Consider the following 25,345-nt stretch of genomic DNA (forward strand, 5'->3'; position numbering starts at 1 on the left):
GGGCTCTAAAGAGGATGGAGAGAGGCTGTTCTCAGTAGTGACAGATGGAAGAACAAGAAGCAATGGTCTGAATTTACAGAGGGAGAGGTGTACGTTGGATATTAGGAAAAACTATTTCACCAGGAATGCTTTGCCTAGAGAGGTGGTGGAATCTCCATCCCTGGAGGTTGTTAGGTCTTTGCTTGAAAAAGTTCTGGCTGGGATGATTTGGTTAGGATAGATCCTTTGATGGAAGGTGCCATATAAGTACAAACAACGCAGGAATGAGGAAAGTATTTGAGACTTTGACACATTGATACACCTACTCAGTGTAGCCACAGCAAAGATTATTCATGTGGTTCTGGGTTCTGAGGCCTCTTCCCAACTGGAGGAATCTTGGATACAAGCAAATATTCCTTCTTATTTTTTCCATCCATGTGTGGAATAAATTTTGTGTGCACTAAGGCATGCACAGATGTGCACCACCAACAGAAACACATGTTGCTGGCAGCTGTGGACACTCTGCCAATCAGCTGGGCAGCACCTGACTCTATCTTGGGTAGCTGCCCAAGTGCTCAGTTTACAGGGAACACTGGTGCTGTCCTAGTGTAATTTCAACAAACATATGCCACAGAAAATATAGGTATACTTGGCCTTGCTGCAGCAACAGGGATGGTCTTGCCCAGTCCTAAATTTCCACAATTACTTCCTTCCACAGAGAGTACGATCCTGGGGATGGAGATTGACCTTCAGACCATAGAAAATGATGTTGTCAGCTTGGAGATTTTCTTTAAAACCTGGCTTCATGATCATGGCACAGACAGAGAACAGCTCCATCTCCTCCTTCCCTCAGAAGGCTTCCATCATGTCACTTCTCCCAGGACAAATCTAAGTATTTCATTTTTTTCTCCCAATTAGCTGTGGCCCGCTGACTCTAATTGACACACCAATTACACATTCCTATTCAGTGGAATCGCTACCCAGTGGTGCAATCACTGCCACTCAGTGAAGTGAGAGAGTTTGGCTGAAGAGAATACCATACTGAGACTGAAAAAAGCAACTAATTTTAAATGTCCCATTTTCAGGTGCTTACTAGACGTTTCCATTGGGACTGAAGTATCTCAGGTCTGAGTCTCACATTCTGACACCACAGAGGTGTGTTGCCAAGGATATGCATTTATGCTACCTAGGCAGCCCAAAATATGCTCTATAAGACCGTAAAGGAGCCTCAGTGTAATACAGAATCAGAAAACCTCATGAGGAAATAGTTTAGTAAATGTGAACCAAATTGGCTCGGCTGGTTTTTAAAGAACATAAGAATGGCCAAGCTGATAGCATTGCTAGCCCAGTATACTTTCTTCTGACAGTGGGCAGTACCAGAGGGTACAGAATAGGGCACCTGGAAGGAGCCACCCATCTTCTCCTCTTGGTTTTGGAAGTCAGGGGTTTAGGATCACCCTAAGCATGGCCCTGTGTCTCATCCCAGCCTGGCAAGTAGTCACTGATGGATCCATCCTCCATGAATTTGTCTAGTTCTTTTTGATCTTTTGACTATCATAACATCCCATAGCAATGAGTTTTACAGGTTGATAGTGCTTTGGTTGAAAAATGACTTCCTTTGGTTTGTATTAAACCTAGGGCTTTTTTCTGCCAGAACACCATGGAACGGCATTCCGGCCCCTTTTCTCCTGGCACTGCCACCACCATTTTGGAAGGCAGCTGGGCTGCGCTCCCTGTTCACCACACATGGCTGCAAACAGGGCAGCAGGGGATGGCAAAATGCAGCTCGACAGTGCTGCACGTGTGAAGTGCCCCTCCCCCCCCACTCTGCACACGTGCAGCTCCAGCTGGGAGTCACACAGCTCCTCTGGTCCGAGCATTGCTTCTGCCCCTCCACCCAGGAGCCACGCAGCTTCTGCTGCCCTGGCACCTGTGGCCCAGAACAGTTATGGAGGCCTGGTGTGTTCTGGAGGCCCAGTGCAGTGCCTGCACGGCTCGAGTGGCCTGGTGTGCCTCTAGTTGGAGCAGCCCCTGTGGCACCAGGTCAGTATCTCACCAGCATTCACTTGAGGGGAGGGAGGAGGGCTGGGGTTATCTGGTTCTGGGGAAGGGCATTCAGTTGAGAGGGGGGTGCGGATGCCTGTTTCTGGGAGAGAGCATTCAGATGGCAGGGGCTGGGGGTACCTGGTTCTGGGGAAGGGGGAGGGCATTCAGTTGGGGGGGGTGGGCTGTGGATGCCTGTTTCTAGGAGAGAGCATTCAGATGGCGGGGGCTGGGGGTACCTGGTTCTGGGGTACTTGGCTCTATGAAAGAGGGACAGCATTCAGTTAGTGGGGCATGAGCACCTGTGTGGGGTGTGCCTGGCCCTCCCCCCTAGGCTCCCCCCCCAGGTTCTCCCCCGGGTTCCCCCTCCCCTGGTCTCTACCCCTCCCCCTGGGGTCCCCTTACCTCCATGATGACAGCCCCAACGGTGGCCTTGCCCACACTGAACTGCTGTCCTGTGGATCGGTAGCTGTCTGGAGTGGCCAGCTTCCAGACAGCGATGCCGACCCATTTCTCGACGGTGAGGGCACATTGTATGGGGGTGTCCTGGTGCCGCAGGGCAGGGGTGAGCCACTGGCAGGGGTCGAGGAACTTCTGCTGGCTCATCCAGAAATTCTGGAGCCAGCAGTCGTCGTCCCACTCCACAAGCACCAGCCGCTCCCACCACTCTGTGCTGGTGGGGTACCTCCATAGCTGGCAGCGCGTCCAGCGGGGGGGAGGCCGGGACGGCTACATGGTCTGGGGTGGCTTCTTCATACCTCGAGGAGGACAGCTCATCTTCTTCTAGGAGATGCTGGGCGGCCTCCTCCATGGCACCGAGCAGGGCAGCCACTGCTCCGGGGGCAGCTGTGTGGGCTTCTGTCTGCTGCTGCTGCTGTTGCTGCTGCTGCTGGGGGTCCATGCTGCATGCACGGGGTGCAGGTGGTTGTGGTGTCTGCAGACCTGTGCTGTGCAGGCTGAGTCTGCGTGGGAGGGGCCCTTTAAGGGAGCGGCTTGCTATTGCCCCTGAAGGGCTAGTCTGCCCTGTGACCCTGTTCGCAGGCTTTCCTAGCCCCCTTATTCCAACTGGGGCTGCTTTAGTGTGTAGACACTCCCCTGCAGGACCTATTTCGATTTAGTGCTGTCCTACATCAACGTTGAGCGTTGATGGTGCCAGCCCTGGAGGATGTGTGAACGCTACACGTCGAAATACCTTTTTTTGATTTCGCTACGTTGAAATAAGCTATTTCGAGGTAGCGTCCCAGTGTAGACATAGCCAAAGAGAAACACTGACTAGAGAGGGCATGTTGCTCAGTGGTCTGCTTGTGAAACGAGGAGCTAGTTACTTCTGAGTTCTAATATGAGCTCTGCAGCTGGCATGCTGTTTGTCTTTTATTGAGATGATTCAACAGTCCATCAATTTTCATGAAATCATTTCTGCGCATGCCTAAATATTAAACATGTGCTAGTTCATCCCATTTAAAAATAGTGGTAATTATTTTTACCTACCTTGTCCAAGAACTGGGTAAGTTTGTTAGGTAGACAGTATTGTCCCTGTGTCTCATACTGTGGTTTGATTGTTTCCTCTTTAGTTGACTTAGTTATATTTATTGTATTAATATATTTAAGTGTTTGTACTCATCTTTGAGGATGTAGAACACAAAATATTGTTATAGAATGCAAACTACTGTTTTATTTCCAGTCATCTCTGCCAAATTTCTTTATAGCATGTGTGAAATGTGATATTCAGGAAAGACTGCTTAGCCCAGCTCTGCTTCCTGGGGCAGCTGATGTTACAGTGAGAACAGATGATATCAATCCACCATACCAGATGGCAGCCTGTCCAGCTACAACACTGTATAAACTAAGAATCATAAAGTAGGTATTGCACAAATACTTTCTGGAGAGGTGCTGAGAGATTTAGATTTTCACCTTTATGCACACCACAGCATGTCAGCTAGGCAGTGCCAATGGCATAACATCTTTGCAAGAAACTGGGAAATGCATGTTGCTTTGAAGCCTCATTAGTCTATCACTCAGCAGGGGTATGAAGTGTAGTGTTTTAAAGGCAAGAAGTGGTTCCGACATTACCAGTCTGTATCTCTATTGCTTTCTGAGAACACCGTGCTACTAGTTGCCATATTTTGACACATTTGATCAAAGCTGAAGTGAGCTGATTGAGTTGGAATGGTGCATTCTTCAGCTACATTGCTGACAGAAAACCCACAAATTAAGTGAATGGACCAATTGTGTCCTTCGAATGTGAGACAACCAACCACACAGCATGGCACCATCCACAGCAGTGTCAGGATACTTCTTCGCTGTCACTGTCACTGTCACTGAGTGATGGGGTAAAACAAAGCGTTCATTGCATCATCAGACATACATAGCCCAGCTCCCAGAGTACTGAAAATCCGAAGCACAGTCCCAGTCCCACAGTAGTTAAAGCCCAGAATCTGAAGAAGTGGATCTTTTCCACAAAAACTCATTCCCTAGTAAATAAAATTGTTAGTCTAAGACTGCTTGATTAGATTGTTTATATTTGAGATTATGCCAAAGATTAATTTCAGTTAACTCACGTGATTAACTAAAAAAAAGGAATGATTTAAACACTAGAATAACTGATTGAAAATTATTAAATATTTTGGCTGTTTCTGTATATTTCAATATTGATTTCAATTACAATAGAGAATACAAAGTGCACAGTCCTCATTTTGTATCATTATTATAACAAATACTTGCACGATAAAAATTAATAAAAATCGTATTTTTTATTTCTCCTCTTAAAAATACAAGTGCAATCTCTTCATCATGAAAATGTAACTTACAAATATAGATTTTGTTTCGTTACATAATGGCACTCAAAAACAAAATGTAAAACTTCAGAACCTACCAGTTTACTCAATCCTACTTCTTGTTCTACCACTTGCTAGGACAAACATGTCTATTTATATTTGTCAGGGCTGCCTCCCCACTCTGAGTGCATAAAGTGGGGTCCCACAAAAACTTTCAAGATACCTTGCCTCTAAAGGTTTAGTTTATGAAAACTTCCCAAGGTTACAGATTCCCTGATCCTGGAGATAATTGCTGCCACCACCAATTGGAAAAAGCACCTCTTAAACCCAGGAAGACACATTTGAATATCTTCCTGTGGGGTAAACCCCAGGCTTCACCCTTCCCTTAGGAGATAGCTTGGAAACAAAGTGCTGTAATCTGATAGCTGACCTTGCTTTCGGCAGGCATTTACACATTCTCTAAGACACAGAAATCAAATCACTGCCTGTCACCACATGTGTGCGTGTGTGTGAGAGAGTTTGCAGAAAGTTTTTGAGCTTTGTCCTACATGCAAATGGAAGCAAAGCTGTCTGCATTAACTTAACACTATTGCTAGTTACTTGGGTGGGAAAGAAAACTTGTCAGGGCATGTAGGGCCACCAGTGGTCCTGAGAGCTGGCACTTGAAAACAGAGACAGTGGAATTCTAGGAATAATTAGCTCAGACCTCAGCTGGTTTGCACTGGTGCCATTCCATAGGCTTCAGTCAAGATATGGGAATTCACAAACGCTAATGATAACACGTGGCTCTTATGCCGTGCTTCTCATCAGCAGATCTCACAGGGCTTTACGAAGGTCAGTATCACTAGACCTATGCCACAGAGGGAGAAACTGAAGCATGACATTCACAGTTGAGGGGGGCTGAACTATTCCAGGAAGAACTGCTGGGCAGGGATAGTTTTTTTAGTAGGCATCCTTAAGTATGCATAGACTATGGATCGCGCCCTTTAAAGTTTCAATTGAGGACTTCATTTACAGCATCTATTGTGACTATAAAGACCCACACAAGAGTGACAGTCCTTGCTGTATCTCTTGCAGATGTAGTGGGTGTCTGGCAAGTCCTTATTGTGCTTTCTGTGCACTCGCTTCTCCTCTGCTAGCTGTCTGATCTTCAACTCGCCCTTCTGAAGGCCCTTGTGTAACCCCTGCCTCCATCTGCTGCGGTCGTCTGCTAGATCTTGTCCAGCTCGATGTCTACCTCTCTGAGGTCTCTCTTGCAGACATCTTTGTAACGCAACTGGGGACGTCCGGGAGGTCTTTTGCCAGAGGCTAGCTCACCATACAGGATGTCTTTTGGTATCCTTCCGTCGTTCATCCTGTGGACGTGGCCAAGCCAGCGGAGTCGATGCTGCCTGAGGAGGGTGTGCATGGTTGGGATTCCAGCTTGCTCGAGGACGGCAGTGTTGGTCACTCTGTCCTTCCATGATATTCCAAGGATGCGCCTGAGGCAGCGCAAGTGGAAGACGTTCAGCCTCTTTTCCTGGCGGGCATACAGGGTCCAAGTCTCGTTGCCATAAAGGAGGGTGCTGAGGATGCAGGCTCTGTAGCCTTGCATTTTGGTGTGAATGTACAGCTTGTTGTTATTCCACACTCTCTTGCTGAGTCTGGACAGAGTTGTGGCCGCTTTTCTGATCCTCCTATTTAGCTCAGTGTCCAACGACAGGGTGTCAGTGATGGTGGACCCGAGGTAAACGAACTCGTGGACGACCTCTAACGTATAGTTGTCAATGCTGATTGATGGGGATTCAGCAACATCCTGACCGAGTACGTTTGTCTTCTTTAGGCTGATGGTAAGCCCAAAGTCCTTGCACGCTTTGGAGAACCGACCCAGCAGTTTTTGAAGCTGGTCTTCTGTGTGAGACACTACAGCAGCATCGTCTGCGAACAGCATGTCTCTGATGAGGACTTCTTGCACCTTAGACTTTGCTTTCAGCCTTGCAAGGTTAAACAGTTTCCCATCAGATCTTGTGTGCAGCAAGATGCCCTCTGTTGAAGATCCAAAGGCATGCTTCAGGAGGAGTGCAAAGAAGATCCCAAACAATGTCGGAGCAAGCATGCATCCTTGTTTGACGCCGCTCCTGATTCTGAAAGCATCCGATAATGCGCCGTCATATTGGATGGTTCCTCTCATGTTTTCGTGGAACAACTGGATCATCTTCAGTAACCGTGGAGGACAGCCTATCTTGTGGAGCAGTTTGAACAGACCATCCCTGCTGACCAAGTCAAAAGCCTTGGTCAAGTCGATGAAGGCTATGTAGAGTGGCTTTCTCTGCTCCCTGCACTTCTCCTGCAGCTGCCTTAGAGAGAAGACCATATCAACGGTAGACCTCTCTGCACGGAATCTGCACTGTGATTTGGGGTACACCCTCTCAGCAATCTTCTGGAGTCTGCCAAGGATGACGCAAGCGAACAGTTTACCAGTGACGCTTAGGAGGGAGATTCCACGGTAGTTGTTGCAGTCGCTTCTGTCTCCTTTGTTCTTATACAACGTTACAATGTTAGCGTCACGCATATCCTGTGGAACCTCACCCTCTTTCCAGCACAGGCACAGTAGCTCATGTAGGGGTTCCAGGAGTGTGTCCGTGGCACATTTGATTTCCTCTGGTGGTATACCATCCTGACCAGGGGGCTTTCCAGCTGCAATGCTGTCGATGGCTGTCTTCAGTTCATCCACAGTCGGCTCTTGGTCCAGTTCGTCCATTACTGGTAGGAGGTCGACGGCATCGAGGGCTGCGTCAATGACAACGTTCTCGCGTGAGTACAGCTCGGAGTAGTGGTCAACCCAGCGCTCCATCTGTTTGGCTTTGTCAGCGATGACTTCACCAGATTTGGATTTCAGAGGTGCCATCTTGTTCTGGGTGAGTCCTAATACCTTCTTCATACCCTCGTACATTCCTCTGAGATTACCAAAGTCGGCACAGGTCTGAATGCTGCTGCATAGCTGGAGCCAGTGGTTGTTGGCACAGCACCTGGCTGTCTGCTGTGCTGTTCTTCTGGCTGCTCTAAGTGCTTGCTGGGTACTCTGGCTCGGTGAGCGTTTGTACTCCAGGAGTGCAGCGCACTTCTTTTCAATGACTGGAATCATCTCATCAGAGTTAGCTTCGAACCAGTCGTTCGTGTTTCTAGCTCTTCTTCCAAACATCAACAAGGCCGTGTTGTAAACTGTATCCCTCAGATGTTGCCATTTGGATGTCGCATCAACGCCCCCAGGGCCGCTGCGCAGATTTTCCTGGAGGGTCTCTCTGAACTTTTCAGCTTTCTCCGAGTTTGCCGTCTTTCCGGAGTCAATGTGGGGCCTTCCAGCAGGTTTAGAGCAGTACAGCTTCTTGGGTCTCAGCTTGAGCTTGGAGCAAACTAGCGAGTGATCTGTATCACAGTCAGCACTATGATAGCTGCGTGTCAGAAGGACGTTTTTGAGGTTATTATGCCTAGTGATGACCACATCTAGTTGATGCCAGTGCTTCGAGCGTGGGTCTCTCCACGACACTCTGTGCTGGGGCTTTGTTTGGAAGAATGTGTTTGTGATGCACAGATTGTGGTACGTGCACAGTTCAAGGAGACGCTGTCCATTGTCATTCATTTTTCCCACACCGAAGTGTCCTAAGCAGGAAGGCCATGAGGCCCAATCAGCTCCAACTCTTGCATTGAAGTCACCCAAGATGTACAGTTGTTCACGAGCAGGTATTTGCGCTACAGCAGCACTAAGCACGTCATAGAACTTGTCTTTTACTTCTGGTGTGGCGTACAGGGTTGGGGCGTAAGCGCTGATCAGGTGGACAGGACCGGCGCAAGTTTGAAGCGTGATCCGAAGAAGTCTTTCTGATCCGCCCAACACTAAATCCACCATTTGTAGAAGGGTGTTTTTGACAGCAAAGCCAACACCATGCTCTCTGGGTGCTTCTTGGGCTTTACCGTGCCAGAAAAAGGTGTAGTCCTTTTCCTTTAGAGAAGGAAGGTGTTCACCTTTTGAGGAGGGGAAAGACCGTATTTGGACACAAACTGGCTAACCTAGTGAGGAGGGCTTTAAACGAGGTTTGATGGGGACAGGGGAGCCAAGCCCACAGGTAAGTGAAGAACATGGAAACCTGGGTGATGGGTCAGAAATGGGAGGCCGCATGGGCAACAATGTCAGAGTAAAAAGAGGGTCAGGGCAAAACAGTGAGGCAAGATCAAATCAATATCTTACATGCCTGTATACAAATGCAAGAATCAGAGAATCAGAGAAGAGTAGGACTGGAAGGGACCTCAAGAGGCCGAGTCCAGCCCCCTGCCCTCATGGCAGGACCAAGCACTTTCTAGACCATCCCTGAAAGCCATGTAACCTCTTCTTAAATATCTCCAGTGATGGAGATTCTACCACCTCCCTTGGCAATTCGTTCCAGTGTTTGATCACCCTGACAGTTAGGAACTTTTTCCTAATGTCCAGCCTGAACCTCCCCTGCTGCAATTTAAGTCCATTGCCTCTTGTTCTGTCCTCAGAGGCAAGGAAGAACAAGTTCCCTCTCTCTGCCTTACGACACCCTTTTAGATACCTGAAAACTGCTATCATGTGCCCCCTCAATCTTCTCATTTCCAAACTAAACAAGCCCAATTCTTTCAGCCTTTCTTCATAGGTCATGTTCTCTAGACCTTTGATCATTCTCGTTGCTCTCCTCTGGACCCTCTCCAATTTCTCCACATCCTTCCTGAACTGCAGTGCCCAGAACTGGACACAACACTCCAGCTGAGGCCTAACCAGCGCAGAGTAGAGCGGGAGAATGACTTCTCCAAGAAGTATGGGTAATAAGCAGGAAGAACTGGAAGTGCTAGTAAATAAATACAACTATGACATCGTTGGCATCACAGAAACTTGGTGGGATAATACACATGATTGGAATGTTGGTATTGAAGGGTACAGCCTGCTTAGGAAGGACAGACAGGGAAGAAAGGGGGGAGGTGTTGCCTCATATATTAAAAATGTATACACTTGGACTGAGGTGGAGATGGACATAGGAGATGGACGTGTTGAGAGTCTCTGGGTTAGACTAAGGGGTAAAAAACAAGGGTGATGTCCTGACAGGCGTCTACTGCAGGCCACCTAGCCAGGTGGAAGAGGTGGATAAGACTTTTTTCAAACAACTGACAAAGTCAAGCAGAGCCCCAGATTTGGTGGTGATGGGGGACTTGAACTATCCAGATATATGTTGGGAAACTAATATAGCGGGGCACAGACTATTCAGTAAGTTCTTGGATTTTATTGGAGACAAATTTTTATTCCAAAAGGTTGAAAAAGCTACCGGGGGGAAGCTGTATTAGATTTGATTTTAACAAATAGGGAGGAATGGGTAGAGAACTTGAAGGTGGAAGGCAGCTTGGGTGAAAGTGATCACGAAATCATAGAGTTCACAATCCTAAGGAAGGGTAGAACGGAAAACAGCAAAATAGATATAATGGATTTCAGGAGGGCAGACTTTGGTAAACTCAGAGAGCTGGTAGGTAAGGTCCCATGGGAAGCAAAGCTGAGGGGAAAAACAGCTGAGGAGAGTTGGCAGTTTTTCAAAGGGACATTATTAAGGGCCCAAAAGCAAGCTATCCCGCTGCGTAGGAAAGATAGAAAATATGGAAAAAGACCGCCTTGGCTTAACCAGGAGATCTTGCACGATCTCAAAATAAAAAAGGAATTGTATAAAAAATGGAAACAAGGAAAAATTACAAAGGGTGAATACAGGCAAACAACACAAGAATGCAGGAGAAAGATTAGAAAGGCTGAGGCACAAAATGAGCTCAAACTAGCTGCAGGCATAAAGGGAAACAAGAAGGCTTTTTACAAATATATTACAAACAAGAGGAAGACCAGGGACAGGGTAGGGCCATTGCTCAGTGAGGAGGGAGAAACAGTAACAGGGAACTTGGAAATGGCAGAGATGCTCAATGACTTCTTTGTTTCGGTCTTCACTGAGAAGTCTGATGAAAGAGTGCCCAACATAGTGAATGCTACTGGGAAAGGGGTAGGGTTAGAAGTTGAAATAAAAAAAGAACAAGTTAAAAATCACTTAAGAAAATTAGATGTCTGCAAGTCACCAGGGCCTGATGAAATGCACCCTAGAATACTCAAGAAGCTGATAGAGGAGGTATCTGAGCCTTTATCTATCATCTTTGGAAAATTATGGGAGACAGGAGAGATTCCAGAAGACTGGAAAAGGGTGAATATAGTGCCCATCTATAAAAAGGGAAATAAGAATAACCCAGAAAACTACAGGCCAGTCAGCTTAACTTCAGTGCCAGGAAAGATAATGGAGCAGGTAATTAACAAAATCGTCTGCAAGCACTTGAAAGGTGGTAAGGTAATAGGAAACAGCCAGCATAGATTTGTAAAGAATAAATCTTGTCAAACTAATCTGATAGCTTTCTTTGATAGGATAACAAGCCTGGTGGATAGGGGAGAAGTGGTAGATGTGGTATACCTAGACTTTAGTAAAGCATTTGATACGGTCTCTCATGATATTCTTATCAAAAAACTATGCAAATACAATTAAGATGAGGCTACTATAAGGTGGGTGCATAACTGGCTGGATAACCGTACCCAGAGAGTAGTTCTTAATGGCTCTCAATCCTGCTGGAAAAGTATAAAAAGTGGGGTTCCGCAGGGGTCTGTGTTAGGACCGGTTCTGTTCAATGTCTTCATCAATGATTTCGATATTGGCATAGAAAGTACGCTTATTAAGTTTGCAGATGATACCAAGTTGGGAGGGGTTGCGACTACTTTGGAGGATAGGGTCATAATTCAAAATGATCTGGATAAATTGGAGAAGTGGTCTGAGGTAAACAGGATGAAGTTTAATAAGGACAAATGCAAAGTGCTCCACTTAGGAAGGAACAAACAGTTTCACACATACAGAATGGGGAGAGACTGTCTAGGAATGACTACAGCAGAAAGGGATCTAGGGATTATAGTGGAACACAAGCTAAATATGACTCAACAGTGTGATGCTGTTGCAAAAAAAGCAAACATGATTCTGGGATGCATTAACAGGTGTGTTGTGAACAAGACACGAGAAGTCATTCTTCTGCTCTACTATGCGCTGGTTAGGCCTCAGCTGGAGTATTGTGTCCAGTTCTGGGCACCGCACTTCAAAAAAGATGGAGAAACTAGGGAGGGTTCAGAAAAGAGCGATAAGAATGATTAAAGGTCTAGAGAATGTGACCTGTGAAAAAAGGTTGAAAGAATTGGGCCTGTTTAGTTTGGAAAAGAGAAGATTGAGGGGAGACATGATAGCGGTTTTCAGGTATCTAAAAGGGAGTCATAAGGAGGAAGGAGAAAACTTGTTCTTCTTGGCCTCTGAGGATAGAACAAGAGGCAACGGGCTTAAACTGCAGCAAGGGAGGTTTAGGTTGGACATTAGGAAAAAGTTCCTAACTGCCAGGGCAGTCAAACAGTGGAATAAATTGCCAAGGGAGGTTGTGGAATCTCCATCGCTGGAGATATTTAAGAACAGGTTAGATAGATGTCTATCAGGGATGGTTTAGATAGTACTTGGTCCTGCCATTGGGGCAGGGGGCTGGACTCGATGGCCTCTCGAGGTCCCTTCCAGTCCTAGTGTTCTATGATTCTATGAACGTACCTGGCTATGAGTGTATTTAGCTTACAGAAGAAAAGAGCAAGCGGGGAGAGGGGCTTTGATAGCAACATTCAGTTATTTGAAGTGAGCTTCCAAAGAGGATGGAGAGAGACTGTCCTCAGTAATGACAGACTAAATAGTAGCACCTTCTTGGGTGGGATACAGTAACCAGGTAACAGTACACAACAGAGTATCAGAGTTTAGGTTAGGAAGTGAAGTGAAGGAGACTCACAATCCAACTTAAAGTGTTTTGGAAAGAATGTCATTGCCTGAGCTGGACTGTGATTGAGACATGTGAGTGGTTAGTATTTTATCTCATACAAAAAAAAGAGAACCATCAACCATATAAAAACAAAAAACAGTCAAGTAGCACTTTAAAGACTAGCAAAATGGTTTTGAGCTTTCATGGGACAGACCCACTTAAAGTGCTACTTGACTGTTTTTTGTTTTGATAGTGTATAGACTAGCACGGCTTCCTCTTTGTTACTAATCAACCATATAGTGTGGGGAAGTCGATACTTTGCTGACTAGACAGAATAGCAGACTCTGCCTTCATGAAGCAGCTTGGCTTTACTCTGAGCTCTCCCAGCAAAGTAGTGACTGTACACAGGAATATTGAGGTTTTAAGGAGTGGCAGGATCATGGCAGATGCTGATATGGCTGCTGGCATTGAGGACTAGGGGTGGGATACCTTACAGTATCTCCATCTAAGTTGTATTTGCCTAGTTTATTGATCAGATCAAGTGAGACTGTAACAAATACCTTTCTAAAGTCTAGGTATACAACATCCACTGCTTCTCCCTTATCTATGAGGCTTGTTATCCTGTCAAAGAAAGCTATCAGATGGGTCTAGCATGATTAGACTGTTACCTAGTGCCTTATTTTCTTCCAGATGTTTGCTGATGAATTCCTTAATTACTTGCTCAATTATCTTTCCCAGCACAGAAGTTAAACTGACTGGTCTGTAGTTTCCTGGGTTGTTCTTTTTTCACTTTTTATATATGGGCACTATATTTGCCCTTTTCCAGTCTTCTGGAATATCTCCCAACTTCCAGAACTTTTCAAAGATGATAGCTAAACGTTCTGATACATCCTCTATCAGCTCCTGGAGTATTCTAGGATGCATTTCATCAGGCCCTGGTGACTTGCAGACATCTAATTTTTCTAATCAATTTTTTTAAAACTTGTTCTTTTTTATTTTATCTTCTAAACCTACCCCCTTCCCACTAGCATTCACCATGTCAGGGATTTCTGCATCAGACTTCTTGGTGAAGATCAAAACAAAGAAGCCATGAAGCATCTCTGACATTTACAAGTTTCCTAATATTGTTTCTCCTTCCTCACAGAGTAGTGGACCTACCCTGCCCTTGGCCTCCCACTCACTTTTAATATATTTGTAGAATGTCTTCTTGTTAGCCTTTATGTCCCTAGCTAGTTTGAGTTCATTTTATACCTTTGCCTTTCTAATGTTGCCCCGTATACGTATATTGTTTGCTTATATTCACCCTTTGTAATTTCTCATAATTTCTACTTTCTATACGGATTCCTTTTTGATTTTGAACTCATGCAAGATCACCTGGCTAAGCCCCGGTGGTCTTTTACCATACTATCTATCTTTTCTATGCTGTGGTATAGCTTGGTTTCAGGCCCCTAATAATGTCCCTTTGAAAAACTGCCAACTCTCTTCAACTGTTTTTCCTTAGTCTTGCGTCCCATGGAACCTTACCTAACAGCTCTCTGAGTTTATCAAAATCTGCCTTCCTGAAATAATAGAATTATAGGGCTGGAAGGGACCTTAGGAAGTCTTTGAGTCCAGCTCCCTGCTTCAAGCAGGATCAACCCCAGCTAAGTCATCCCAGCCAGGACTCTGTCAAGCCAGGACTTAAAAACTTCTAGGGATGGAGATTCAACCATCTCGGAAGGCAATGCATTCCAGTGCCTCAACAGCCTCCTGGTGAAGTACTTTTTCCTAATATGCAACCTATTCCTCTCCTTCTATAACTTCAGAGCAGTGCTCCTTGTTCTGCCATCCATCACCACTGAGAACAGTTTCTCTCTATCCCCTTTAGAAATCTGCTATTAAATCACCCTTCAGTCTTCTCTTCTGCAAACTAAATAAGCCCAAATCCCTCAGCCTCTCCTCATAGTTCATGTGCTCCAGCACCTTAATAAATTTTGTTGCCCTCTGCTGAACCTGCTCCAGCACATCCACATCCTTTCTATATTGGGGGAGCCCAAAACTGGACACAATACTCCAGATGTGGCCTCAACAGTGCCAAGCAGAGGGGAACAGTAACTTCTCTTGATCTGTTTGAAATGCTCCTCCAAATGCACCCCACTATGCTATTAGTCTTCTTGGCTTTAAGGGCACATTGTTGACTCATATCCAACCTTTCATCCACAATAATTCCTATGTCCCTTTCCGCTGTACAGATGCTTAACCTGTCAGTCCTCAGCCTATAACAATGCTTGGGATTCTTCCATCCCAAGTGCAGGACTCTACACTTCTCCTTGTTGAACCGCATCAGATTTCTTTTCGCCCAATCCTCCAATTTATCCAGGATCCAGAGTGACCTATCTACCTCTCCCCCCCCTAGTTTGGTGTCATTCGCCAACTTGTTGAGGGTGCAATCCAGTCCCTCATCCAGTCATTAATAAAGATATTGATCAACACTGGCCCCAGAACCAAGCCTTTATGCATTCCACTTGAAACCCACAGCCACCAGATGTTGAGCCATTGACCACTACCTGTTGGGCCCAACCATCAAGCCAGCTTTCTATCCATCTTATAGTCCACGTATCCGATCCATACTTCCTTAACTTATGGGCAAGAGTGTTGTGGGAGGCTGTATCTAAAGCTTTGCTGAAGTGAAGGTATATCACATCCACTGACTTCCCCCATCTCCAAAGATCCTGTCACCTCATCATAGAAGCTAATCAGATTGGTCAGGCACGACTTGACCTTGGTGAATGTATGTTGACCACTTTTGATCACTCTCCTCTCTTCCAAGTGCTCCAAAATGGATTACTTGAGGATCCCTTCCATTATTTTCCCAGGGACTGAGGTAAGGCTGACTAGTTTACAGTCTCCTGGATCATCCTTCTTTCCTTTTTTAAAGATGGGCACTACATTTGCCTTTTTTCCAGCCATCTGAGATCTCTCCCTATCTCCAAGAGTCTTCAAAGATAATGGCCAAAGGCTCAGCAATGATGTCTCCCAATTCCCTCAGTACCTTTGGGTGCATTAAATCCAGACCCCTGGATTTGTGTACATCTAGTTTTCCTAAGTAGCTCTTAACTTGTTCCTTCCCCACCAAAGGCTGCCCTCCACCTTCCCATGCTGCATTGTCTCACATCGTAGTGTGGGAGCTGTCCTTACCTGTGAAGGCTGAGGTAAAAAATGCATTGAATACTTCATCTTTTCTTACATCATCTGTCATTGGGTTACCTCTCTCATCCAGTAATGGTCCCACACCTTCCCTGATAACCCTCTTATTGTTAACATGCCTGTAGAAACCCTTCTTGTTACCTTTCACATCCCTTGCCAGCTGCAGTTCCAGTTGTGCTTTCACTTTCCCGATTATTGCCCAGCATTCTCCAGCCATATATTTATACTCCTCCTTAGTCAGCCGTCCATGTTTCCACTTATTATACACATCCTTTTTGAGTTTAAGCTCACCAAGGATTTCCCTGTTAAGCCATGCTGTTCCCTGTTAAGCCATTTCTTACTATGAAGTGGGATTGTTTGTTCCTGTGCCTTCATTAAGACTTGTTTAAAATACTGCTAGTTCTCCTGAACTCTTTACCCTTCATCTTTGTTTCCCAAGTGGTCCTGCCCATCAGTTCTCTCATGGAGTCAAAGTCTGCTGTTTTGAAATCAGTGGTCTGTATTTTACTGCTCACCTTCTTCCTTTTGTTAGGGTCCTGAAATCTACCACCTCATGGTCGCTGCAGCCCCGGTTGCCACCCACTTCTATTTCTCCTACTTGTTCTTCCCTGTTTGTGAACAGCAGGTCAAGTTGTGCAGGCCCCTGGTTGGTTCCGTCAGCACTTCTACCAAGAAGTTATCCCCAACATTCTCCAAAAATTCCTGGATTCTCTGTGTGCTGCTGTATTGGTCTCCCAACAAGTCTCTTGATGATTAAAGTCTCCTGTGAGAACCAGGGCCTGTGATTTGGAAGTTTCTCTTAGCTGTCTGAAGAAGTCCTCATCTAACTTATCTCCCTGATCTGGCAGTCTGTAGCAAACACCAACTACAACATCACTTCTGTTGCTTCCGCCTCTATGCTTAACCCAAAGACACTCAACTGGATTTTCTCCCTCCTTATGCTGGAGCTCTGAGCAATCACACTGCTCCCTCACATAGAGCACAACTCCTCCTCCTTTTCTCCCCTTCCTGTCCTTCCTAAACAGTTTAGACCCTTCCATGACCGTGCTTCAGTTATGCGAATCATCCCACCAAATCTTGGTTATTCCAATCACCTCGTACTTCCTAGACTGTGCAAGGTCCTCTAATTCTTCCTGTTTGTTTCCCAGGCTTGTTGCATTTCTGTACAAGTGTCTTAGAGAAGTGGCTGATTGGCCCACTTTCTCCTCTTCACCTGGGAATCCTACTTTGTTGTTCCCTCCTCCTTCCCCACTTACCCCAGGGCTTGTGTCACTGTCCCTGATGACCCTAGTTTAAAGCCCTCCTCACTACGTCTGCAAGCCTGCTCGCAAAGATGCTCTTTTTTTCTCTTCGTTAGGTGGATCCCATCTCTTCCCAGCACTCCTTGTTCATAAAATAGGATCCCATGGTCGAAGAAACCAAATCCTTCTTTGCGACACCACCTATGCAACCACGCATTTACCTCAGTGGTTTGATGATCCCTACCTGGACCCTTTCCTTCCACAGGGAGGATGGATGAGACCACCACTTGTGCTCCATATTTCTTGATCTTTATTCCTAGGAGTATGTAATCTGCAGTAATCTCATGAAGGTCACTCTTGGCTCTATCATTAGTTCCTACATGGAGAAGTAGGAAGGGTTATTAGTTTGTGGGTTTGATGATTCTTGGAATAGATTCTGTAACATCCTGGATTCTAGTTCCCAGCAAGCAGCAAACGTGCCAGGTTTCTAGGTCTGGATGGCAGACAGATGACTCTGTCCCTCTTAGGAGGGAATCCCCGACCACCACCACCTGTCTTCTTCTCTTAGGGGTGGTGGTTGTAAAACCCACATCCCTAGGACTGTGCATCCCATGCCTTACAATCTGCAGGAGGTTTCTTCTGATCCATTCTCTGTGAGATATCTCCCCCAGCCAAATCCACTGTATCACCTATGCAGAGAGGCTGAAAGCCGTTGCTTAACTCCACTAGAAATGGAGAGACCTGAATTGGTTTTCTTCTCCTGGAGGTAGCATGCTTCTAGTTCTCTTCCTTGTTTAGAACAGCCTGCTGTTCCTGCAGTATTATATGGTACCTTCTATCCAGAAAGTCTTCACCTTCTCTGATGCACCTGAGGGATATCTGTGCCTCAAATCCTCTAACCTTCTCTTCCAAAATGGCAACCAGCTTGCACTTGGGACATACAAAATTCTGTCTATCATCCAGTAGGAAGACAAACTGCAGGGCACAACAGCAGACTTCTCAGACATGTCACCATCCATTTTCCCTTTCTTTAGAGAGTTTCCCTAAATGTTTCTAGTGCTGCTTTGAAGGGTGCAAGAGAAACAAACCTATAAGAAAGAAACAATTGGTATGGGACTCCTCCCCAAGGCAAACTCTGTTCACTGCTCACAGTATTCACTGTGGCATCCTTCTTAGAAGGCTGCTGGCTGGCTAGGCCTGGCTCAAAGCCTTGTCTCCAAACTAATCACCTTGAACAAAGCACTCCCAATTCACACCCTGCAAACTTATCAACCTGCTAAACACACTTTTAAACTGCCCCTCTTTTCAAAACAAAAGCTGAGACATGCAGACAGATATTCAACCCACCAGCTCACAACGCAACCCCCCCGCACCAAAAGCCACACTCACCTGAGCTCCTTCAGCAGCATCTGATGAAGTGAGTCTGTGCTCACGAAAGCTCATGCTCAAAACTTTTCTGTTAGTCTATAAAGTGCCACAGGACCCTTTGTTGCTGTTACAGATCCAGACTAACATGGCTACCCCTCCGATAGTGAGCTCCTTGTGGATGCTTTCCCAGGTTCACGCCCTGTTACCTGCTCCTGTTTGCTGCTCATAGTGTTTGCTGTGTCTGCCTTCTTATCCATTGTCTCTATTTTGCTGCTCTCCCTTTCACCATTTCTTAGAATCACGAATGCTATGATTTCATGGTCACTTTCTCCCAAGCTGCCTTCCACTTTCAAATTCTCAACTAGTTCCTCCCTATTTGTTAAAAATCAAATCTAGAACTGCTTCCCTCCAGTAGCTTTTTCCACTTTCTGAAATAAAAAATTATCGTCAATGCAGTCCAAGAACTTTCTGGATAGTCTGTGCCTCACTGAGTTAGTTTCCCAACATATGTCTGGATAGGTGAAATCTCCTATCATCACTAAATCCTGCACTTTGGATCATTTTGTTAGTCGCTAGAAAAAGCCTCATCCACCTCTTCTACCAGGGTAGGTGAATCATAGAATTCTAGGGCTGGAAGGGGACTCAGGAGGTCATCTAGGCCAGCCGCCTGCCTAAAGGAGGATCATCCCCAGCTGAATCATCCCAGCCATGACTGTGTCAAGCCAGGACTTAAACTTCTAGCAATGGAGATTCCACCATCTCTCTCAGTAATGCATGTCATGCTAGGGGCCTGTAGTAGACCCCTAACATATCATCCTTGGTTTTTACCCCTTTTAGATTAATCCAGAGACTCTCAATGCATCTGTCTCCTGCATCCATCTCCATCTCAGTCCAGGTGTGCACATTTTTAAATATATAAGACAACACCTCCTCCCTGTTTACCCTGTCTATCCTTCCTGAGTAAGCTGTACCCTTCTATACCAATATTCCAATTGTGTGTATTATCCCACAAAGTCTCTGTGATATCAATAATGCCATAGTTGTGTTTATTTATTGGCACTTCAAGTTCTTCCTGCTTAAGAATATAAGAACATAAGACCATAAGAACATAAGAATGGCCATACTGAGTCAGACCAAAGGTCCATCCAGCCCAGCATCCCATCTGCCGACGGTGGCCAATGCCAGGTGCCCCAGAGAAGGAGAACAGAAGACAATGATCAAGTGATTTATCTCCTGCCATCCATCTCCTGCCCTTGTTCTGAAGGCTAGGGCACCATACTTTATCCCTGGCTAATAGCCATTTATGGACCTAACCTGCAAAAATTTATCAAGCTCTTTTTTAAACCCTAATAGAGTCCTGGCCTTCACAGCCTCCTCCGGCAAGGAGTTCCACAGGTTGACTGTGCGCTGTGTGAAGAAAAATTTCCTTTTATTAGTTTTGAACCTACTACCCATCAATTTCATTTGGTGTCCCCTAGTTCTTGTATTATGGGAAAAGGTAAATAATTTTTCTATATTCACTTTCTCCACACCATTCATGATTTTATATACCTCTATCATATCGCCCCTCAATCGCCTCTTTTCCAAACTGAAAAGTCCCAGTCTCTCTAGCCTCTCCCCATATGGGACCCGGTCCAAGCCCCTAATCATCTTAGTCGCCCTTTTCTGAACCTTTTCTAATGCCAATATATCTTTTTTGAGGTGAGGAGACCACATCTGCACGCAGTACTCAAGATGTGGGCGTACCATAGTTTTATATAGGGGAAGCATGATATCTTTTGTCTTATTATCGATCCCTTTTTTAATAATTCCTAACATCCTATTTGCCTTACTAACTGCCGCTGCACACTGCGTGGATGTCTTCAGAGAACTATCCACTATAACTCCAAGATCCCTTTCCTGATCTGTCGTAGCTAAATTTGACCCCATCATGTAGTACGTGTAATTTGGGTTATTTTTTCCAACATGCATTACCTTACACTTACCCACATTAAATTTCATTTGCCATTTTGCTGCCCAATCACTCAGTTTGCTGAGATCTTTTTGTAGTTCTTCACAATCTGTTTTGGTTTTGACTGTCCTGAACAACTTGGTGTCATCTGCAAACTTTGCCACCTCACTGCTTACCTCATTTTCTAGATCCTTGATGAACAAGTTGAACAGGATTGGTCCCAGGACTGACCCCTGGGGAACACCACTAGTTACCCTCCTCCATTGTGAAAATTTACCATTTATTCCCACCCTTTGTTTTCTGTCTTTTAACCAATTCCCGATCCATGAAAGGATCTTTCCTCCTATCCCATGACCACCTAATTTACATAAAAGCCTTTGGTGTGGGACCGTGTCAAAGGCTTTCTGGAAATCTAGGTATATTATGTCCACTGGGTGCCCCTTGTCCGTATGTTTATTAACCCCTTCAAAGAATTCTAATAGATTAGTTAGACACGACTTCCCTCTGCAGAAACCATGCTGACTTTTGCCCAACAATTCGTGCTCTTCTACATGCCTTGCAATTTTATTCTTTACTAGTGTTTCTGCTAATTTGCCTGGTACTGATGTTAGACTTATCGGTCTATAATTGCCAGGGTCTCCTCTAGAGCCTTTTTTAAATATTGGCGTTATATTGGCCGTCTTCCAGTCATTTGGTACCAAAGTGGATTTAAAGGATAGGTTACAAACCACTGTTAATAACTCCGCAATTTCACATTTGCGTTCTTTCAGAACCCTTGGGTGAATACCGTCTGGTCCTGGAGACTTGTTACTATTCAGCTTATCAATTAACTCCAAAACCTCCTCTAATGTCACTTCAATCTGAGTGAGTTCCTCAGATTTGTCACCTAAAAAGGCTGGCTCAGATTTAGGAACCTCTGTAACATCCTCAGCCGTGAAGACTGAAGCAAAGAAATCATTTAATCGCTCCGCAATGGCACTGTCTTCCTTGATCGCTCCTTTTATATCTTTATCGTCCAAGGGCCCCACTGCTCTTTTAGCGGGCTTCGTGCTTCTAATGTATTTAAAAAACATTTTACTATCGTTTTTTGAATTTTTGGCTAGCTGTTCCTCAAAATCTTTTTTGGCTTTTCTTACTATATTATGACACTTAATTTGGGAGTGTTTATGTTCCTTTCTATTTTCCTCATTAGGATTTGACTTCCACTTTTTAAAAGCTGCCCTTTTCTCTCTCACTGCCTTTTTAACATGGCTGTTTAGCCATGGTGGTTCTTTGTTAGGTCTCTTACTGTGTTTTTTTATTTGGGGGTATACATTTAAGTTGGGCCTCTAGTATGGTGTCTTTAAACAGTTTCCATGCAGCTTCCAGGGATTTTAGTTTAATTACTCTACCTTTTAGTTTCTGTTTAACTAGCTTCCTCATTTTAGTGTAATTCCCCTTTTTGAAATTAAATGCCAAAGTGTTTGACCGCTGCGGTGTTCTTCCCAACACAGGAATATTAAAAGTTATTATATTGTGGTCACTATTTCCAAGCGGTCCAGTAACAGTTACCTCTTGGACCAGATCCTGCGTTCCAGTCAAGACTAGATCGAGAATTGACTCTCCCTTTGTGGGTTCCTGTACTAGCTGCTCCAAGAAGCAGTCATTTAAGGCATCAAGAAATCTAATCTCTGAATCCCGTCCTGAGGTGACATGCACCCAATCAATATGGGGATAATTGAAATCTCCTATTATTACTGTGTTTTTTATTTTGATAGCCTCTCTAATCTCCCTTAACATTTCAGCATCACTATCACTGTCCTGGTTAGGTGGTTGGTAATATATTCCTAATGCCATATTCATATTAGAGGAATGAATTGTTATCCATAATTACCCATACTTCTTGCTTTTGTATGTAGGTATCTCGGATGTTGATTTGCTTTTGCCTCCCAGTTCTGCCTAGTCCCTCTCTTTTTTAATCTGCTGTTATAGCCCATGATCCCTCCCATTTCACACCCAGCTCCCAGGTCTCCAGTTTTTTACTTACCTGTGGGCTTTGGTCACCTGTCCCCATTGAATCTAGTTTAAAGCCCTCCTCGCTAGGTTAGCCAGTCTTCATCCAAATATAGTCTTCCCATTCCTCAGAAGATGAACTCTATCAATCCTTAGCAGCCCTGTGATCAAGGAAGCCAAAGCACTCCTGGCAACACCATCCTTGCAGACAGGCATTCACCTTCAGGATGTACCTGTCTCTTCCTGGTCCCCTATCTTTGACAGGAAGGATTGAGGAGAACACCACCTGCACTCCCAACTCCTTCACCCATACTTCCAGAGCCTTGTAGTCATGCTTGATCTGCTCAAGGTTATACCATGCCCATATGGATGAACAGCATGGGGTAGTAGTCAGCACGCTGGATAATCCTCGACAACACCTTTGTAACATCTCAGATATGGGCTCCTGGCAGGCAGCATACCTCCTAAGAGGACATGTCACAGCAACAGATGGGTGCTTCCATCCCCCTCAGAAGAGAATCTCCCTCCACCACCACCCTACGTTTCCACCTCAAGGTCCCTTCCAGTTCTAGTGTTTTATGATTTTATGATCCTCCCTCCAGCAATGAGTGTTTAGAGTGCTGGGTATGGGTTGCATCTTTTGCCCCCCTCACCCAAGTGAGCATTCAGGGCACTGGTACCTAGTGCAGATAGGATCCATTCTCCACAAACCCCTGCCAGTCTAGTTAGGGCACTGACAGTGGATGTGGGCTGTATCTCAGGCCCTTCACTAGCATTCCGCATATAAGTGTTTAAGAGACAGCAAAAGAAACTATAGGTTGAATATAGTTGTCATCAGGTTCCCCCATTGCCCACCCCCCCCGTTTTTCTTTTTTTTTTTTTGCAGGGCTCTGAAGGCTGAAGGAGTTTGCGAGTCAGTGCTCTTTGGGCTTCCCTTCATCATCAAGCCTACGAGCTGTTGGCAGCTGGACTGGGATGAGCTGGAGATAAACCAACACAACTTCCATGCTCTGTGTCACAGCTTGCTGGTGAGTGCATTCAAGCTGCCATCTGGACTGGATCTGTGCAGGGCAAAGGCAGACGTCACTCTAGAGGAACAAAAGAGTCCAGGCTGCTCTAGGAAAGGTGCCCCAAGAACCTGCAGCTTCTGTGTTTATTACACAATTTTGCCTGTGAACTCTTCCAGCAATTGCATTGGAACTATTCTACAGCAGATGGCCAAAGAAAAGGACACTTCAGCCAGCAGACATTGGTACCAATGCTATGAAGCTAACAAATTCAAACTGGAAATAAGAATTTTTAACATGGGAGTAATTTAAGCAAGGAAGAAAGACGTATCTAGGCACCTGTTATTGTGACCTTAATAGTATGCAAAGTCTTAGAACAAATTTTGAAGGAACAAATACTTAAAGACATGGGGGCAAATGGAAAAGAGGATGAAAATGCAATGTGAGTCTGCCAAAGACAGATTATAGAATTACAGATGATTAGAACTGAAAGAAACCTCAGGAGGTCATCTAGTCCAACCCCTTACTCAAAGCAGGACTAATCCTAACTAAATTGTTCCAGTGAAGGCTCTGTCAAGTCTGGCCTTAAAAACCTATAAGGATGGTGATTCCCCCACCTCCCTAGGCAGCACATTCCAGTGCTTCACCGTCCTTGTAGTAAGATAGATTTTCCTACAATCCAACCTAGACATCCTCCACTGCAACTTGAAACCATTGGTCCTTATTTCTGTCATTTGCCACCATTGAGCATAGCATAGCTCCATTCACTTTGGAACCCACCTTCAGGCAGTTGAAGGGTGCTATCAAATCACATCCCTCATTCTTCTCTTCTGCAGACCAAATAATCCCAGTTCCCTCAGCCTCTCGTCATAAACCGTGTGCCTCAGCCCCTTAATCATTTTCAGTGCCCTCTGCCAGACTCTGTCCAATTTGTCTACATCCTTTCAGGGAGGGAATGGGCAAAACTAGATGCAGTACTCCACGTGTGGCCTCACCGGTACTCAATGTTAACTCATATCCAGCTTCTTGCACACTGTAATCCCCAGGTCCTTCTCTGCTGAACTGCTGCTTAGTCAGACAGTCTCTAACCTATAGCTGTGCATGGGATTCTTCCATGCTATGTGCAGAAGCTTGCACCTCCCTTGTTGAACACCATCAGATCTCTTTTGGCCCAATCCTCCAATTTGTCTAGGTCACTCTGGACACTCTCTCTACCCTCCAGAGTATCCACCGCTTCCCACATCTTTGTGTCATCCTCAAACTTGCTGAGTATGCAATACATCCCATCATTCAAATCATTAATGAAGATGTTGAATAAAACTATCACCAGGACTGACCCTGTGGGCACTTTGCTTGATACTGGCTACCAACTAGACATCAAGCTGTGGATCTCTACCTGTTGAGCCTGATGTTCTAGCCAGCTTTCTGTCCATTATATAGTCCAGTCATCCAAACTATACTTTAACTTGCTGGCAAGAATCCTATGGGAGACCATATCAAAAGCTTTGCTAAAGTCAAGGTATAGCACATCCACTCTTTTCTGCATGTCCACGGAGCCATTTTTCTCATCACAGAAGGCAATCAAATTGGTCAGCCATGACTTCACCTTGGTGAATCCATGCTGACAATTCCTGTTCATTCTCTTCTCCTGCAACTGATTCAGAATGGATTCTTTAAGGACCTGTTTCATGATTTTCCCAGGGACAGATGTGACTGTGGCCAGTCTCTAGGGCTGGTGATACCCTTTTTAAATGTGGGCACTATGTTTGCCTTTTTCAGTCATCTAGAATCATCCCTGTCACGTTTTCAAAGATAATGGCCAATGGCTCTGCAATCACATCAACCAACTCCCTCAGCACCCTTGAATGCATTTGGTCCAGGCCCATAGACTTGTGCATGTTCCAGCATTTCTAAATAGTCCTTACATTCTTCTTTTACTACTGCCAAACTAACCTGATATGTTTG

At 45.2% G+C, this 25,345-nt stretch overlaps 1 protein-coding gene across 1 annotated transcript in view; it reads left to right on the forward strand.

Annotated features, from left to right (window-relative positions):
* Positions 1-25,345, forward strand: part of M1AP (meiosis 1 associated protein) — a 138,420-nt gene that overhangs the window by 93,274 nt on the left and 19,801 nt on the right. Inside the window, exons 5-7 of the mRNA XM_074992109.1 lie at positions 698-871; positions 3,729-3,879; positions 23,260-23,401. Of these exons, the coding sequence (XP_074848210.1) occupies positions 698-871; positions 3,729-3,879; positions 23,260-23,401 (467 nt within the window). The remainder of the gene's footprint in view (positions 1-697; positions 872-3,728; positions 3,880-23,259; positions 23,402-25,345) is intronic.

This window comes from Carettochelys insculpta, chromosome 4, assembly GCF_033958435.1.
Source record: "Carettochelys insculpta isolate YL-2023 chromosome 4, ASM3395843v1, whole genome shotgun sequence".
In the NCBI taxonomy this organism is placed as follows: Eukaryota; Metazoa; Chordata; order Testudines; family Carettochelyidae; genus Carettochelys; species Carettochelys insculpta.